The 18,829-nt window shown below is 41.2% G+C and overlaps 1 protein-coding gene across 2 annotated transcripts in view; it reads right to left on the bottom strand.

Annotated features, from left to right (window-relative positions):
* Nucleotides 1-637: 637 nt before the first annotated feature.
* FCHSD2 (FCH and double SH3 domains 2) overlaps nucleotides 638-18,829 on the bottom strand; it is a 287,876-nt gene continuing 269,684 nt past the window's right edge. For both annotated transcript variants that reach the window (XM_059410167.1, XM_059410160.1), the window contains 7 exons: nucleotides 12,993-13,127; nucleotides 7,115-7,198; nucleotides 6,817-6,994; nucleotides 6,298-6,518; nucleotides 5,197-5,326; nucleotides 4,984-5,066; nucleotides 638-2,755 (listed from right to left, as the gene is read on the bottom strand). In XM_059410167.1, coding sequence (XP_059266150.1) covers nucleotides 2,672-2,755; nucleotides 4,984-5,066; nucleotides 5,197-5,326; nucleotides 6,298-6,518; nucleotides 6,817-6,994; nucleotides 7,115-7,198; nucleotides 12,993-13,127 — 915 coding nt within the window. In that variant the 3' untranslated portion in view covers nucleotides 638-2,671. The remainder of the gene's footprint in view (nucleotides 2,756-4,983; nucleotides 5,067-5,196; nucleotides 5,327-6,297; nucleotides 6,519-6,816; nucleotides 6,995-7,114; nucleotides 7,199-12,992; nucleotides 13,128-18,829) is intronic.

Consider the following 18,829-nt stretch of genomic DNA (forward strand, 5'->3'; position numbering starts at 1 on the left):
GTCCATGCTGCCATCTCTCATGCTGCTGGTGGGAGTGTCAACAGATACCATTATTTTGGAGGCCAATTTGGCAAAATCAACAAAATCAAATGCTCATATAGCTTTCTAACTCTCAAATTACATATTTAGGAATTTACCCAATATTTTTACTGGAACAAATTTATAAAGAATGATGTACCAAGATGTTGTTTTCCACTTGCTAATGGCAAATGGATGGAGACAATCTAAACATCCATCACTATAGCAGGCTTAAATTATGATACATCCAAACCATGGAATAGAAGAGAGCCTTCAAACAGAATGAGGGAAATCTAATTATATAATCCCATATATATAGGAAGGCAATGTGTATGTGTATAAGTTTTATGCACAGAAAATATCTGGAAGAATGCATATTGTACATACCCAGCTCTGCGAAGAAGAGAACCGTGGGGTCCTTCCCTAAACAGACTGAGCCCTGGCCCTCAAATGTGGCTGTGGCAGCCAGAGGGACTCGGCCGTTGACTGGGAATTTATTTCCTCTTTATCTGTTTTATGGTTTAAAAAAGGAAGGCCTAGGAATGTCTTTATAAAAAGCATTGTCTGTTTGGAAAGGTCTATTTACTCAAATTTTTTTTATATAGAAAACTTAGAAAACTGAATTTTTTTTTTTTTATTATTCAACATTTTATACATAATAAATACAAACTTTTTACAGCCACTGTAAAGAAAGCACATCTGCACAGAGGCACTCCCTCCGAGCCTGGCCCTGTGCACTGTGATGCTGGATTATATGTCCTGGAGGGAGGGGTTCTGTTTAAAAAGGAGGCATATTTTTACAACTTTTGTTTTTTGTTTTTTTTTTAAATAAAATTAGCAGCTCTTCCAAAAAATATTTTAAAATATAACAAAAGATTTCAAATGACTCTCTGAGAATGTGGAAAATCCAGATTCAAGGACAATTTGGCTAGCTAAAGAGAGAAGACAAGACTGGGTAGCGAGAACTGCCTGATTTAAGCACTTGGAGGATTGTTTAAAGTGCTTTGAAGATTTTTAACATGACAGAGAACTTTAAAATCTTAAAAAAGCCACCCTTTTCATTTCTTTTTTAAACTTAAGAATAAGTTTGATAAACACAAAAAGACCTCAAATAGATCAACAGTTTAAGAAATGCAAAAAACAAAATAAAAACCCCAAATCACAGAGAAGACTCGTCACTGGGTACTGTCACTGAAGTGATCAAACGACTAACTGAAGATTTCTCCAGCTATAACCTGACTTTTGGTCAAAAATCCCATGGGGACATTTGGCAAGCATTTCAAGTTTTTAAAGATTCTTAGGAGGGATGGAGTTTTCAAAGCATAATACAACTTTTAGACTGAATCCTGCAAATTTGATTTCTTAAGAAAAAAAAAAGCAACTGCAAAAACTCCCTCGTCGCTGGGTTCAGCTCTCCCTATCTTCCACAGGGGGTGGAGTGCCCACAGAGACCTCCCCTGGGCCACTTGCCACTGCGAGCTCGCCAGCCTGTGGAGAATGCTTCCTCGGCTCTCCTGGTGATAGGGAGAACTTGTCAGTCTGCACTTGTGTGCCATCCTTTAGTCCTTCTGCACGGGCAGCTGGTTTCCTCCATAAGCCACAGGTGGTTCTTCCTCCCAAGGAAATGTCGAGTCAGGGGAAGCTGGGAAGCTGTACTTTCTGTGGGGTTTGGCTGCTGGTCGGGAGCAGCCGCAGGCTGGCTGGCTGGGCTTGGGCTTGGGAATAAAACAGCACGAGGAGCCTCCCCAGTAGAGAAGCTCAACAAGGGAAGCATGTGTCCCCAATTTATCTAGAGGTTCAGACTCAAAAGATATTGATCAGAAGAATATATGCTGCAAAAATTAAGATGAAAAAATACCCAAATACAAAAAGAACATTAAATCAGCTCATTTCAGATCCGGAAGCTCCATTTCTGCTTCAGCCGCAGCCTCCTTTCTATTAGTCTATGTGATGGATCAGAATCGGCTATGAGTGCAGCCCCTCCATATTAGCTCCACTAACACTAAATGAATGGCGTAAATATTAATACAAAGGACACTGTTACTGTTTTAAATCTGTTAGCTGTGGAAGAGATGTGCATTAATGCAACTGACGATAAACTCAGGGCAGTCCACTTTTTTTCCAATAAGGTTTCACTTTCTCAGTCTGGGGACTAACTGTGGGGAGGAGCCAGCCTCTCCTGAAATCCCTCTTTCTAGTTCCTTATGTAGCCAACATGATCTGATTAAACTCAATCAGACAAGCAAAAGCCACTTGAAGAAAGATGAGGATCTTTGCCACATCCTTGTGGCCACAGTAATATACTGTACGAGTGCCCATGATCAGTTTCTCTGTGACCGTGCCCCGAATGAGGCCTGGTCTCCAGTCTCATATAAAAATGGACCACTGATAGGCCTGAGGGCTGTCCCCCTCTGCTTCTAGGGCCCACTAGACTTTGTGCTATGGTAAGAGAGATGACATAGAAAATGACAACAAAAAAAGGCACAAAATATTCAAAACGTGGGAGGAGTGCACCAGGCTACCCAGTCCCATGCTCCTCCTTGTTTTTGCTCTGTTCAAGAGTCATCATCATGCAAAGGTGCCTAAAGAACAAGAATGGCCAAACGCCAAGCCTGGCCTTGATTGTAGCAGTAATGGCTGGGTAAACCCATCATCACACCAGTGTGATTTCTACATCCTCAATCTTCTCTGCTGGCCTTCGGTGGTTCTGTGTAGGTGGAGGGGGAGCTGCCCGGACCTGAGCAGGAAACAAATACATGGATTGTCAGTCAGCTTCCTGATTCGGTGCCTGAAGCATCCACATCCCAACAGGTCAGTTTATCCACAGTCCTGGCCACCCCAGGGGTCTCAAATGCTCTGACCATGAAAGCATGTGCTTCCAAAGTAATTCTCACTATTTTTCACACCAAGGAGTTGCTGTGCTGTTGAAATGGGGAACCCACAAATCAGGTTCTTGCCTCGGCTGAAAGCTTCCTGGGCCTAGGAGTCACCATAGCCCTAAAAGCCTCATCCAAAGCAAAGGCCTGGAAGTGGAACCCAGAGAGAGCAATGCTTGGAGAACTGAACATCTTTCAGCCTGTCTTGGAAGGAGAGCTGCACAAGATAAGACTAGAGAGGTGGCCTGGGGTGAAGTCATGAGGCCTCATAAAGCCAAGTTAAGAAATTTGAGCTTTACTCTGTGGGCAAAAAAGGAGGCTTTGGTGGGTTTTAAACAGCAGTAGCAAAGGTATGAAAGGATGACTGGGATAATAGTTTGGAGAAGAGGGGGCTGGTGGGCAAGAGTATAGGTAAGAAGACAATTAAGGAGGCTCTTGTAGTCAAGTGAGAGTTAATGTTAGCCTGACCTAGCCATTGGTGGAGGCGGAGAGAAAAAAAGACTGGACAGTTGTCTCCAAGGTAAATGTGGCAGGATTTGGTGATGACTATTTGTGGGAGGCAGGGCCAGGGAGCTTATCAGGAGTGATGCCAGAGCAGTGGTAGAAAGGAGGTTCCACTTACTAAGACAGACAATATGAGAGAAGGAGCACGTCTGGGAGGGAGGACAACTAATCCATTGTTGCTGAGTTTGGGGCTCTGGTATGTATACACTGAGATATCCACAAGGCCGAAGCTCAGGGAAGAGACTGGATTGACAGTTGTAGGTCTGGAAGTTGTCAGTAAATGCATGATTATCAAAGCTGTGGGAATAGATGAGTTGGCACAGGGAGAGCGAGTTTAATGACTTCAGGACAAGCAGCCCATGGAAGAACCCCAAGGAGCATCAGCAGAGATGGGCTGAAGCAGAGAAACATATACAGTTCAGTGAAAAAGAAAGGGCCAGAGAGCAGAAAGCAAATGAGGAAAGGGCTGTGGAACAAACTGGCCCACTTCTCCCCACTCCCACCCATACCCAGCAGTCTATGCGGTCATCTTCTCTTGCTTGGACCACTGCTCCAGCCTCCTAATGGCTCCACATGTCTTGTTCTGCCACCTTTCATTCACTCTCACTTAGTTGCCATAGCAATGTTTCAGAAATGTAAAACCAGTCACTTCACTGTCCTGCTTACAACTTTGCAATGGCTTCCTATTACACTTAGGATAAAGAGCCAAAGTCTTTAACAAGGCACTCAATACATGTCTGAATGAACGAAGCCAAAGGAAGTGAGTGGGTCAAGGAATGGTGTCAAATGCTGATAAGCAGTTCAAGGAAAATAAATGCACTGGGTACGTGTGGGAAAGTTATGACCCTGGAGCCATTTCACAGGGAGGTTGGGGGAAGGAGTCGATGGCACGGAGTGAAGGGTGAGTAGAGGTGATTATTTGTAAGAGTAGATTCTCCTTGAGAATAGAAGCTCTTAAACATCAAAAAGCATGAAGTATATCTCATTTCATCTCTGTTCCTCAAAAGAGGCCAAATATAAGCCTGGAAAATAGGTTTTCAATAAATGCTCGCTAAGAAAAAGTGTTCTTGTTTTACAGTAAGACCACTCTGATGCTCACAGAGCTTGTAGTTAAATACACTTCCATGGCTATCTCACCAGGGCTCAGTGAGAAAAGTGCCAGTGTAGACTAGACCTTCTAAGATGTGCCGATTTTTATAGCCTTGATTTTTTTTTTTTTTTTTTAAGATTTATTTATTGGAGAGAGAGAGAGAAAAAGAGCACTCGCATTCACAAGTTGGGGGAGGAACAGAATCCTCAAGCAGACTCCCTACTGAGTGAGAAGTCCAAGGACACGGGGCTCAATCCCTTGACCCATGAGATCAAGACCTGAGCCAACGTGAAAAGGTCTAAGCTTAACCAACCGAGCCCCCCACAGCGACCCCTTATAGCCTTCATTTTTAAGAGCTCTTTTTACTGTCCCCAACCCACCTGACCCTTGCATGGGGGAATGAGCATAGCACAGGGGCCACAGGGGGACATTAGTTTTTAGCTTTCAACTTAGAAAAACTGTGCATTCTGTAACCCTGCCAGATAAGAGACTTACAGGTCGCAGTTTGCCATATGAGGTCTCAGGAGTATGCCTTGATGCCTGTGAAAATCCCGGCGATTCGGCAAGGAAGCTGTTTTCTAAGGGAAGGAACATTTTATTTGTGTTGTTGAGCAATAAGAATGCTAATGCAGATTTGTCTGCTCTTCAGGTGAACATGTGGATTTCTGAATGAAAATGAATTTAGATCCATGCCAGGAGAACCCTTACCATTTGCTGAGGGAGAGCGTGGGAAGTACTGGGAGCTCCTCTTATCTGGGCTGGGGTAAGGGCTGCTGGGAGGCTGGTCATACAGCGGCAGTGGAGGCAGGGAGCCCGGCGGCTTGGGGGAAGGAGAGATCTGCCACAAAGGAAAGAGAAACTACGAAGTGCTCACACCTCAGGAAGGAGAGGCCAGCTGGCTTCTCTGACTAACTCAAACATAGTACTTTTCTCTGCAGCTCAGATAGAACTATATACAATTTTTGTCGGCCTCATTAGAAGCACGTGAGCTTAGGATAATAACCCCAAACCTGATTTTGTGATGCATTTAACTTTTTCCTCAGAGATCTCATTACACTACTGATTACAGTTTATCGTAAACAGTCATCAGGTCAAACCATTCTCTAGAGTTCTACTGAAAATCTACTAACTTGGTCAACTCAATAAATCAGGTGAAGAACAAAGAAAGGGGACAAGTTCTATTTTTTTGTGAAAATAAAATAACTGGCTGTCTCTGACTTCCTCACGTTTTGTAAACATTGGACTAAATAAGTGGTCACAATGTCACACAAACAAGGTGGAGAGACATGTCCCTTCTGGTCGTGGATCTGCCAGGCCTGCAGTGACCCACCCGATTTAGGGGTTTCCTGTGAAGTCAAGTTTTGCTATGATGAGCTGAGCACAGAGCCACATCAGTGTAAGGGGGCTCCGGCAGGCTCATCCGTCCTCTAAAAAGGACTGGCAGGCAGGCTCTGCCCGCGATGGAAAGAGTAGTATTTTCACTCCCTAAACTAACTACAGAGACAATACATCTCTCTCTGATTTCTGTCTTTCTACCAAACCATTCTTTTGTATGTCACTTACAATTTATCCTTTCGGTTAACTGATTCAGAGCACAGAAAGTGGACAAATGGAGGTGTTATACAGCCATTACCCAGGAACCATGCTGGTAAGTCTCTGCTTTTCCAAACTCAGTTTTCAGAAACCTCCAGAGGGCTGGAGTGGGAAGGTGGGGCTGAGACTGTAGCCCCAGTCCGCATGGGTCAACCACCGCCTGGGGCAATTTTCTTTAAACATCTTTAAATTCAGTTTTCTCTCCTCTCACGGTACCTGAATCTCTCTCATCCGCGGAGTGTCACCATTTTCTGAGGCTGAAAGTTCCTCCACTAGCACCGATGGGAAAACTCCAATCCGCCCACTGAATTCCCCTTCCCAGAAGCCATCGTCATCCTGGTTTTCTTTGTTCAAGATTCGGATGATTGCTCCCTCAGGAAAGGATAATTCATCATCTGTCTGGCCCTCATAGTCATAAAGTGCTTTCACGAAACAGACTAGGTAGCAAGAGGGAGAAAAATGCATAAGGACGTGGACAGCCGGGTTCCTTCTGCAACCACCCCTATGCTCACATGACAACTAAAAGACCATCATACAGGGTGACAGTACAGTGGTCATTTTTTTACTCACTGAAGATCAACTTCAGGGTTTTACTGTAGAGGATAAATGTGACCAAATAACAGAAAACAGAACAGGGATAAAGTTTTGCTTTTTAACCCACTGAAGGCTGACTCCAGGGCAATACTGCTTAGGCCAAACGTGACCAAATAAAGAGTGCCTTGTTTCAGTCTTTACCACTGGCATCTCCGTTGAGGCTGCCTGAAACGAGCTCGGCCTCCGTGGAATTGCTGGATGTGTGTGACCGACTGTCCAAGGCAGCCAAGGACTGCAGCATGCTCAGTAGACTGTTCGAGGTGGGAAACTGTAGGTACTTTTCTGGCACATAACCCACTTGGCCAACTTTATTTCGAGCCTGAGTAAAAGACATGTGACAAAATAGGTTTGCACACACAATCTGGACAGGGCAAAACAGGAACCAAAACAAACTCCTAAAAATGTCATGAGAAGGGGCGATATGAGCAAAGGAATATACCTTTACCCAGTCTTCCATATCTCCATCTTCAATCACTTCTAACACCTCATGTTCCTCAATGGTCAACTCATCTGGTTGAGAAGCCTGCAATGTAGGATGGTCATGGACAAAATTAAAAAGGTTAGATAAAGAGCAGATGTGTGCTGGTCATAACAAAAACTGGGGATCAAAATACTGAAATGATTTTGAAAAACATACTGAACATAAAAATTTAAGGGTTGTAAAACTATCACAATGAGGTGAAGTTTTGCTTTAAAAAAACAAAATAAAGCCACAACAAAAACTGGAGAAACGGAATCCTCAAGAGGCCATCAGGTGCTGTGAACACAGCACTCTGCTGGAAGCAGGGGACCCGGGCTCCGGCTCCAGCTTACGTATCTAGTGGTTAGGTTATTCAACTTCTTGATGCCTCCATTTCTTCAAAATGACAATCCTGCCATTCTGGGGAGGATGGGAGGGTCAGTGTGGGATGAATAAGCTGAGAACCATGAGGATCTGGGAAGCACAGGCAGGGCAGCAAGCACGGCATCAGAAGTGCACAGAATGCTGCATGGAGGTGCAGACTGTGAAAATGCAAACAGCTATGTACATGGACCGGATGACAGCTTGAGCAGTGCCGAGACCTGATCTGGAATCACTGTCTGATAAACCATGGCCAAGAGAAGAAGGCTGGGAAGGAAATGACTGAGACTGGTCACAATCTGGATTTCTTATGCTCTAGCTTAACTGTGGAGACTGGGCTGGTCCACTGAGATGCTTCTGTACGAGCTGCTAATTGGGATAGTTTCATTATCTCTGACCGCAGGAATCCACCAGTACCGGCCACCCCAGTACTGTTCCTGAGACTGCAGCATCAGAGCAGACACTCAGGGGCTCTGCAGAGGGGCTGGAGAGAAAAAGTGTGGCTGTGCTTCCTAAAGAGACTTGCTGTCACATGTAACAGGGAGAGACCTGCTGGCATCTTCTGGCTCTCTGGTGAACAGGCTTAAAAGCATTCCCCAAGTCCCAAGATTAGTTACAACTATAGAACCAAACTATAAGACCACATAGTTTTTCAAATATCACAATCTCCAAGTGTATATTATCTTCAAGTTACACAAGCAAAAATAAGGCAAGATAATGGGTCACTTTATTGACTCATTTCCCATTTCATGTGCGTTATAATATTTCATCAAACCCAAATCCTCCAGGACCAGAATTACCTGATTTTGAAACTGAGGGGAAAAAAAGCTCATTGATTCATGACCGCTTTTCCAACGGAATTTCTTTGCTAAGCTGAAACTACACTATACTTTGACTACACCAGCAAAAGGCAACAGTGTAACAGACATTTTCCCTAATTCCGTGGCAAGACTTAAAAAAGTTATCGATACAACGGAACTTCTGTGTGTGTGTATCCTTCAAAGCAGGAAGGATGAGAATACCTTTAAATAAACTGTTGCCCTTGTAAAAACGTCATGGAGGGCCATGCAAGTTGTTCAGTGCTATTATATAATATCAGCGGATGCTAGGTTGATCACATCATCCCCAAACAGTGACTAAGTCTTCCACTTGACAAGGTCAAGTCCTCTGCAAGGATCTCAAGATTCTACAGAACTTGGTCACTGTGGGCTCTCAATGCTTTGGACCCACACACCATTCCCTGTTCTCTGGAACACACGTTATTCCTTGCCTTTATGCTTTTCCAAGGCTGTTTCTTCTTTCCAGCAGGCCCCACTCCCTCTTTCCCATCTGGTGAATAGATTTAGATGATTGCGGATTCAAGTCCAGCTTCAGTCTGTTTCCAAGGGCAAGTGACCATAAGACTTCTCTGAGCCTAAGTTTTCTTTTTTATTCCTATTAGAATGTATACTCTGTGAAGGCAGAGATTTTTCATCTGTATTCATCTGTGCCATATCCCCAAGCAAAGAAAAGAGCACAGGATGTAACATGGAAGGTGCTCAAATAATTTGTTGAATGAATGTGTTGGTTGATAGTACCTCCCATATTGCGTCACTGAAGAGCTTAGAATAACATACATACGGTACCAGGCACACAATACCTCACAGATGGTAACTATTACTATTACTCATGATTTGAGACCCAGCTATTATGTTTTTCTAGACCACCCACAATGAATTGGTGGTTTCTTCCTCCTTTTGTTGTGTACCTAACTACCATGAACTACCATGGCACTCTGCTTAGTTGTTTGCCCTTATAGGGTTACTGCAGGGAATGTGATTTTTTTCATGTATCCCAACTAAAGAGAGCAAGTGGTCAGGAAATGCTTATTAAAGAAATGCACACTCTCACACTGCTTCTGAAATCCTAATCCCTGTGAAAACCACAACTCTAGAAGCAGCCCCGTGCTCCATTCCCACCACTCTCTCTCTAAATCTCCCATCGTCTTTTAAAACAATGTACTTTTTCCTGATTAAAATAATACATCTTCCTTATAGAAAAGCTAGAAATATGTATAATTGAAATCTTAAGGTACATGTAACCTGGCATCTTATTCTTTTGGCAAAACACATTTCTTTTTGCATTAAAAAAACCTCGTATTTATGTAATTTTTAGTTATCTTCATAATATTTTATGCATATTACTATATTATATGAATGGTTAACTTATTTAGCTATTCCTTTATTAGCTAGCCAACTCTGAGCTATTATAAAATGGTTCTATGATGAAGGAACATTTTGTATCCCAAACCTGTTTTCTATATTGTGGATCATTTCCTTAAGATATGTGCTAGTAGGGCCAGAGGTTACGAGCATTTTTAAGGCTTCTGAATCTAATCCTAGATAAAACTTTTCTTTGTTTGCACCAGATTAATCCAGGCCTCCTTTCCAGGTCTAGACTATTGGAACCATCACTAGACTTACAGTTCATTTCTCTCTAATCTGTCCTGTATAGTATCTAATACCCTGGCCCAGGTTACCTTCTTAAAAGCCAATCTGATTTTAGGACATCCAAAGGTTCCTACCAGTCAGGATAAAAACCATACTTCAGTCTGGTCTATAAGGCCCTTTACTATCTGACAGTAAACATCTTTATTTCCAGCTGATGCCCCCCCATTATTGAATGCGACATTTCCCGAGGACCCCGGACGCCCATCAAACTGGGTCCCTGTATCCGCTGTTCTTTTTGCTTAGAAAGGCTCTTTCCCTTCTCACTTTATTTAGTAAGATCTTACTCATGGCCTAATTGAAGTGCCATCTTATCTATGAAATTTCTCCTATAACAGGGAAAATTTGCAATTTTAACCTCTACTATAAATTTTATTTTTTGCACATTTTAATTAATTAATTTATTTTAATAAACATATAATGTATTTTTATCCCCAAGGGTACAGGTCTGTGAATCGCCATACAATAAATATTTTAATACATACTCTATTTTTCAGCTTAATGTTTACTTAATGTTTCTCAGCTTAATGTTTACCTCCAGACTATCCATTCTAGGGGAGGGAGGCAGAAATTTTGTCACAATAATTCCTGCATCCCTGAAACTTGGGGCACTAAATGTTTGTTCAGTGATTAACTAGTTAAATAGATTTTTATAGTCTGCTTTATGATAGGGACATGCCTGGCATATGCCGATAGAAGGAATGTTGGATGGATGTGAGCTATTTATAGTCATTCAGACTCTTGGGTTCCTCTCCATTTAAGGACCTTAAATTTTAATTCTGGAACTTCAAAGTAAATATAACGTTGGGAGGTGAGCTGGGAAAACATTCCCAACCCTAGTATTATTGTACTCTATAACATCTTTCCAACGATCTCAGAAGATGTCTTGCAATTTTCAAAAGATTATCAAAATGGTTTACTTTGGAAAAAAACCCCAACCCTTTTAGAAAAGAGGTAAGTGTTCGTGATTTAAGTATATAATGAAAGGATGTCGAACTAAAAGGTCTGATGTTGAAGAGTATATACTGCCATGTTTTGGCCTTTCAGGGACAGTGGGCAGTGGGAGTGAGACTGTCTCCCAGATGCTTCCTCTACTGTTATTCCTTAAGCCCTGGGTGTCCATCAGCATGGGAGCTAGAGGACAATTCATTTGTTTATGCCTTCCTTACATCATTCATTTATTTGTCCCACAATTATTTACTGAGGACCTGCTGTGTGCTAGGTATCATCCTGCTTGCTGAAGACACACGACAGGGTATATAGATACAGACAAAGTTTCTGATTTATGGCCCTTTAGTGGGGAGTCAGAACAAAGAAATATGAAAACAAGTAAGATTAAGCTTGACTGGTGATAAGTGCTATATAGTAAATAAAAGAGGGAAAAGGGCAATGGGAAGAGAGTAGTAAATGAGAAGTTGGCTTGTATTTAAGTTCTCAGGGGAGACCTGAGGAGACACTATTTGAGCTAAGCCTCAATGAAGAACAGTATGCAGCCAACCAAAATTTGGGGAAAGATGGTTCTAGGTAGAGGGAGCAGCAAGTGCAGAGTTGTCAAGTTAGGAAGAAGCACAGTGCCATAGTGTAAGTGTGGTGAGTGGTCTGGTTAGGGGAATGGTCTGGCTGGTCTGGCATGAAGCTAGGAGACTGTCAGGGATCAGATCAATTTGAACATTATAGACTCTAGGAAGAGTTTGTTTTTCTATGTGTGACAGAAAACTTACAAAAGGTTTTCAGGCAAGGGAATAAAATAATCTCCTTTATGTGTTAAAGATAATTCTGGTTGCAAAGTGGACAATGGACTGTTGGGAGGGAGGTAAGTATGTAGAAGGGATGCTAATTATGGTTTTTTTTTTTTTTTTAATACAGTAACTGAAGTAATGGCCTAAACCAAGATGGTGAAAAGTTAATGGATTCAGTATAAGTTTTAGAGGTAGAGTCAACAAGGCTGGCTGATGGACTGGACGAGGGGAGGGAAACTCAATTTATTTATTATTTATTTACTTATTTATTTATTTTTTAAAGATTTTATTTATTTATTTGACAGAAATCACAAGTAGACAGAGAGGCAGGCAGAGAGAGAGAGGGAAGCAGGCTCCCCGCTGAGCAGAGAGCCCGATGCGGGACTCGATCCCAGGACCCTGAGATCATGACCTGAGCCGAAGGCAGCGGCTTAACCCACTGAGCCACCCAGGCGCCCTCAATTTATTTTTTATGAGTAAAAAAGTTTATGTGAAAGTAGAACAGGGGTGAGAGAGGTGAAGAACTATCACACTACCTGAGGGCTGCTGAGGGGTGGGAGGGAAGGGATGGGGGCTGGGTGATGGACACTGGGGAGGGTATGTGCTACGGAGAGTGCTGTGAATTGTGTAAGACTGATGATTCACATTACATTATACATTATATGTATGTTAAATAATACATTATATGTTAAAAAAAAGAACTATTACACCAAATCAAGTCTTGAAATTCTGGCATCTATTTATCTAGGTCCCTGCTTACCATGGAAACAAGAGGTGGTTAGTAAAGTTTAACAAAACTGTTCTGTAAATCAATTTTCTTTTAGTATCAGTTTGGAGAGTCATCCTAATGGAGGGTCTTGTGCCAAAGCAGGCAATGGGATAATAAGGGTAAGATTACCTTAGTGAAAATTTACTAGATGTCAGGCACAGTACTAAGTACTTTGCTGTATAAGTGTTATCTCACTTAATCTTCAAACTAGCCCTATTATCCCCATAAGGTAGGAAAACCGAGACTCACAGAGACCCAGGGACTAGTATGGTCATATAGCTTGTAAGTGGCAGAGACGGATTTTAATCCTGGCAGGCTGATGTCAGAGCCTAGACTGTTCATCATTATGTTATATTATCTGTAATGTTAACTGAACACCAATTTTATAGTAAGCACAGTACAAGAGGCTGGGCAGACTTAGTCACATGTGTCTTCAGAGTTGCCACAATTTAATACGAGCAATAGGTTAGAGAAATACACACCTTGTAGGAATAAACAACTTTGCAGGTGAGTGGATAATTTCTTAAGGTGCCAGAAGGGCTGGAACTGCTGTCATCAAAAACATCCATATTGTCTTCAAACTCTTCTCCTTCCTCTCTTTCAGGATCTGCATTAAGCTAGAGAAAATTAGATGTCAATGGCTAGCTTCCTTACTTCAAAAAAATGGTTGAAAGCAGAAAAAAACACTTAAAACCTGATTATTTCAAAATATAATTTACTTATTCAACTATACACAGAAAAAAGTATCTATTCTCACTTGCATTTCTCTTGTTATGAAAAGACAAGATTTTTTTTTTCAAGATTTTGAGAGAGGGAGCGAGCAGGGTCGGGGTGGGGAGCAGTGGCAGAGGGAGAGAGAGAATCTTAAGCAGGTTAGACCCATCACGGAGTCTAACACGGGGCTTGATCTCACAACCCTGAGATCATGACCTGAGCTGAAACCAAGAGTTGGAAGCTTAACCGGCTGAGTCACCCAGGCACCCCTAAGGTTTTCTTTCATTTCTTTTTCCATTGAGGCACTTTATTTGCATGAATATATTACAACCCTAGAAAGAGGATCCCAGGATTTTCCCTCTTGTGTTTCTGTCTTGCTTCTTCATGGTTCATGATGGCAGCTGAGGTTGTCAGTACAATGAAACCAAACTGGCAGGTTGGAAGCAGGTTCTTCGGCCATTTTTCTAGATCTTTCAGTTGTACATCAAATCTGGGGCTGATCACTCCACACTTATTTAACTGCCCATGAGGTTCACAATAGTTTTTCCCGCTCTGTGATTATCAGTGATTTCAAATTCACCAATGTAACCAGGCTTCACCATCACAGTGAGAAACTGGATGATGACTTTGGAATGTGGCCCACTAAGAACCTGACATTTTGCCTCTTTTCAGCATTATTACTGCTCTTGAGAGCATGTGCCAGGACATTCCTGCGCACAATTATGGCAGCATGGAAAGTTGCCGGAAAGCAGATTTTATTTTCAACATGCAATGTGGGGCTCAAACTCACAACCCCGATATAAAGAGTTGCATAAAAAAAACCAGAGTAAAATGTCTTTCAAATATATAAGAAATGTTTATCAATGTCCTTTTTCTTTTCACTGTTAAATACTAATAAAGGCCTCTTACCATTTTAAACTGATCACATGGGGAAATGTTCATGCTACCAAGAAGTTGGAGAAACAGGCTCTCCTCTATTGTTGGTAGAAATATAAACTGATACGTCCTTAAAAAAAATCAGCCTACTGAAATTAAAAACTACCATACCACCTGATCTAGCAACTTCACTTTTGTGAATCTCTTATGGAGAAGTAAAAGCAACAGGAGGTAAGACTGTAGATCTTATTCAACTTACAATGGGGTTATGGCCAAATAAACCCATCATAAGTCAAAAAATATCCTGAGTTGAAAAGGCATTCCATACACTTAACCTACTAAACATCATAGCTTAGCCTAGCCTACCTTAAATGTGCTCAGAACACTTACATTAGCCTACAGTTGGGCAAAACCACCTAATACAAAGACTATTTTGTAAAAATAAAGTGCTGAGCATCTCATGTAATTTACAGATGGTCCCCAACTTACAATGGTTTGACTTACCATTTTGTGATAGTGTGAAAGCAATACACATTCAGTAGAAAACATACTTGAAATTTTGATCTCTTTCCAGGCTAGCGATATGTGGTACAATATTCTCTTGTGATGCTGGGAAACATGGCCACATGTTTCCAGCCACAAGGCCATGAGGGTAAACAAGGGACCCTTGCAACCGTTCTGTACCCATATGATGATTCCATTGTTCACGTCCAGCACATATTCAATAACTGTTTGTAAAAATGTATTTACCTAGAATACTATTCATGATGTTAAAGTACAAATAGTATTTATGTGAACATCAATATCTGATGGGGGGGCAGAATAAGAAAAACAAAGACTGGAGAATAGAGATGGATGACTTGTTTTTTATGTAACTCTAAACTATCCGAACTATTAGAATAAGCATGTCTTACTTTTTTTTTTTTTAATTTTATTTATTCATTTGACAGAGAGAGAGAGAGATCACAAATAGGCAGAGAGGCAGGCAGAGAGAGAGGAAGAAGCAGGCTCCCCGCTGTGCAGAGAGCCTGATGTGGGGCTTGATCTCACGACCTTGAGCGGAAGGCAGAGGCTTAACCAGCTGAGCCACCCAGGCGCCCAGCATGTCTTACTTTTTTTTTAATTTTTTTTTTAATTTTTTATTTTTGATAAACATATATTTTTATCCCCAGGGGTACAGGTCTGTGAATCACCAGGTTTACACACTTCACAGCAATGTCCACAATAGCCAAACTATGGAAAGAACCTAGATGTCCATCAACAGATGAATGGATCAAGAAGATGTGGTATATATACACAATGGAATACTATGCAGCCATCAAAAGAAATGAAATCCTGCCATTTGCAACAACGTGGATGGAACTAGAGCGTATCATGCTTAGCGAAATAAGTCAAGCAGAGAAAGACAACTATCATATGATCTCCCTGATATGAGGAAGTGGTGATACAACATGGAGGCTTAAGTGGGTAGAAGAAGAATAAATGAAACAAGATGGGATTGGGAGGGAGACAAACCACAAGTGACTCTTAATCTCACAAAGCATGTCTTACTTTTTAAACTAAAAATCCAACAGGAAACAAAACAGGCAAAGTTCTTTTGTCTCTAGGTACACATAAGCATTTACTTAGCTACTTTTCCCCATGTGCAAACATGCAAAGGCATGCATTAAAGATATAAGGACTGGATATTCGGAATTAGGTCTCACAATAGAATAACTGAAATATCAAATCCCTACAATTAGCTGAACACTGTGTGAGGCTCGTAGACATGAAACAAAGGACACACTTTGTTTTGCATGAGCTCATACTCGAGAGTGGAGAAACCACCACCACCAAACGCTGAGTGTGCAGGGGGGCCTTTGGAGAAGGTCACGGAAGACTTGCTGGCTTTCAGCGAGTTGCAAGGTAAAGGCTGCCTATATTGTTCAATTATACTTTCTAACGAATTAAAGTGATTTCTCTTGAGTAATTATTAACATTTAAAACTGACTCTATTCTTAACTGCTAGTTCCCTAATACAATTCCATAGAGCTTTCTAAAAGAATAAATGGCACCTATTTCCTGTCAAATCTATTGCCTACATTTCAGAGCCCTTGTAATATTCTCATTTATAACTATTCTTGGAATTTCTTCACAGTTGAGTGAGATAGTCATCTGCATCTCATCTTATAAATAACTCACCTAGGGCGCCTGGGTGGCTCAGTGGGTTAAAGCCTCTGCCTTCGGCTCAGGTCATGATCCCAGGGTCCTGGGATCGAGCCCCGAATTGGGCTCTCTGCTCAGTGGGGGGGGCCTGCTCCCCCCCCCTCTCTCTGCCTGCCTCTCTGCCTACTTGTGATCTCTGTCTGTCAAATAAATAAATAAAATCATAAATCACTGATCTATGGTCAATCTGGTCAATGATGAAGACTCAAATCTTGACCTTTCAAATCATTTCAGGCTATGATACCATCATTTTCCAAAAGGGCATTGTGTCATATAAAAGAGGAGGATCGGGCACCTGGATGACTCAGCTGGTTGGGCGACTGCCTTTGGCTCAGGTCATGATCCCGGAGTGCTGGGATTGAGCCCTGCATCAGGCTCCCAGCTCCTTGGGGAGTCTGATTCTCCCTCTGACCTTTTCTTCTCTCATGCTCTCTCTCACTGTTTTTTTCTCAAATAAATAAATAAAATCTTTAAATAAAAAAGATGAAGATCACATGCTAGAAACTGCCATAAAATATAAACATATTTACATATACTTAGAAAACACTGCTTTCATATTCTAGTAAAGGTTACCGACATTTAAAAAAAATAACAAAAACAAAAACCCCGTAACTGGGCACTGCAACAAAACAACACAAAACACCATACATCTATAAAAACTAAAATTAAAGCCAATGTGGGCAGAACATGTTTCCAAAAATATATAAGGAATGTTAATATGCACTGTGCTGTGGCACTGGGAATCAATCCAAAACATTTTCTCTTGGCAACACTGATACTAAACATTCCTTTCTTTCCCCCTTTCTTCTGAGTTCATTGTTTGATTCTCATGGAAGGGAATGAAAAGTTGCAGTGACAGCAACAGGGGTCAGGGCCATGTGCTTTTTCATCACTCCAGTAGCTTTCCAAAGTATGTCACTGATGAATAACTTCTGCTTTTTCCCTCTTTCACCCTCTGTAACTTCACCGTTACAATGTTTTCTTGACCCAGCATTTCTAAAATCACATTCTTCCTCTGTTTCTTAACAATAGTTCTCTTAGCCCTTTTCCTTCCTGTCACCTGACAGAACTTCAATTTAAACTATTCTTTCTAGTTGTACTAATGTTTTTCCTTTCTTAGATGTTGTAAAATGCTTACGCTCTCTGCAAGCGCAGATAAGAAAAAGCTTTCTGGGGGCACCTGGGTGGCTCAGTGGGTTAAGTCTCTGCCTTCCGCTCAGGTCATGGTCTCAGGGTCCTTGGATCGAGCCCCGCATCGGGCTCTCTGCTTAGCAGGGAGCCTGCTTCCTCTTCTCTCCTCTCTCTCTGCCTGCCCCTCTGCCTACTTGTGATCTCTGTCTGTCAAATAAATAAATAAAATCTTAAAAAAAAAAAAAGAAAAAGAAAAAGCTTTCAGAGTTGCTATTAGTAGCCTTCTGTTTGGACTCAGCAAAATAACCTCTGAAGGGTTTCATCAACTTTATGGAACTATAATGAGGCTAGAAAGCAATACTGGGTCCTTGGCTCTGACAGACTTGAGTCTGAATGCTGACTATACCATTTACTGTTGTGACCTCAGGCAAATTATTTAACTTCTCAACTTCAATTACCTTATCTCATAATGAAGAAAAGTACTCCTTCATAGGGTTATCATAACGATTAAATGAGGTAACATATTTAAACCCATAACACATGCTGGATATATAGAATGTACTTAATAAATCATTCTTCTTCTTTTTTTTTTTTTTTGATGAGGAAAGAAGAAATTACATAAAGAATCTGGTGATATTCAATATAGAGGAAGGCAGCTCCTTATAACTGACTAGAAGAACCTCTGAACTTCATTTGGACAGAGAAGTGATCACATTGAACATCATTCCAAATACAACACAAGGAGGCTATAAAGGGTGATGTTGAAAATATCAGCAACATAGATTTCTGCTTCCAGATAAGATGCAGTATCAAGGACCAGATGTAAACTCCTTTCAGAAACAACTAAAGAACTGCTCAAAATATATGAACCCTGGACCTCATGCACTGAAGGACAAGGATCCCTGGGGGATGCGAAATAATTTCAACTTAGGAAACAACTATTTAAATCCAAATGAATTGGAGTAAAGGTTAAAAAACAGAGCAGGAATCAATACAACAGAGAACAGAAAAACAACAGTGAAAGAAAAAACTTAATGAAGTTAAAAGCTGTTTCTTTATGGAGATCCATCAAATGGATAAACCTCTAGCAGAATGAGCAGGAAAAAAGTAAAGACACAAATAGAAAGAATGAGAAGTGATGCCACACTACAGATTCTTTAGATAACCAAATATTAAAGGAATATTATAAACATTTTATTTCAATAAAGTTGGCCAACTTAGAATGGACAGACTCCTAGAAAGACACAAATGACCAAAGTCCACTCAAGAATATGCTGAATAACCCTATATCTACTAAAGAAATTGAGTTTTTTGTTAAAAACAAAAAAGAAACAAAAAAACTTCCACAAAGAAAACTAGGCCCAGATAACTACTCTGATGAATTACAGCAAAT

The sequence above is a fragment of the Mustela nigripes genome, chromosome 1, assembly GCF_022355385.1.
Source record: "Mustela nigripes isolate SB6536 chromosome 1, MUSNIG.SB6536, whole genome shotgun sequence".
NCBI lineage: Eukaryota > Metazoa > Chordata > Mammalia > Carnivora > Mustelidae > Mustela > Mustela nigripes.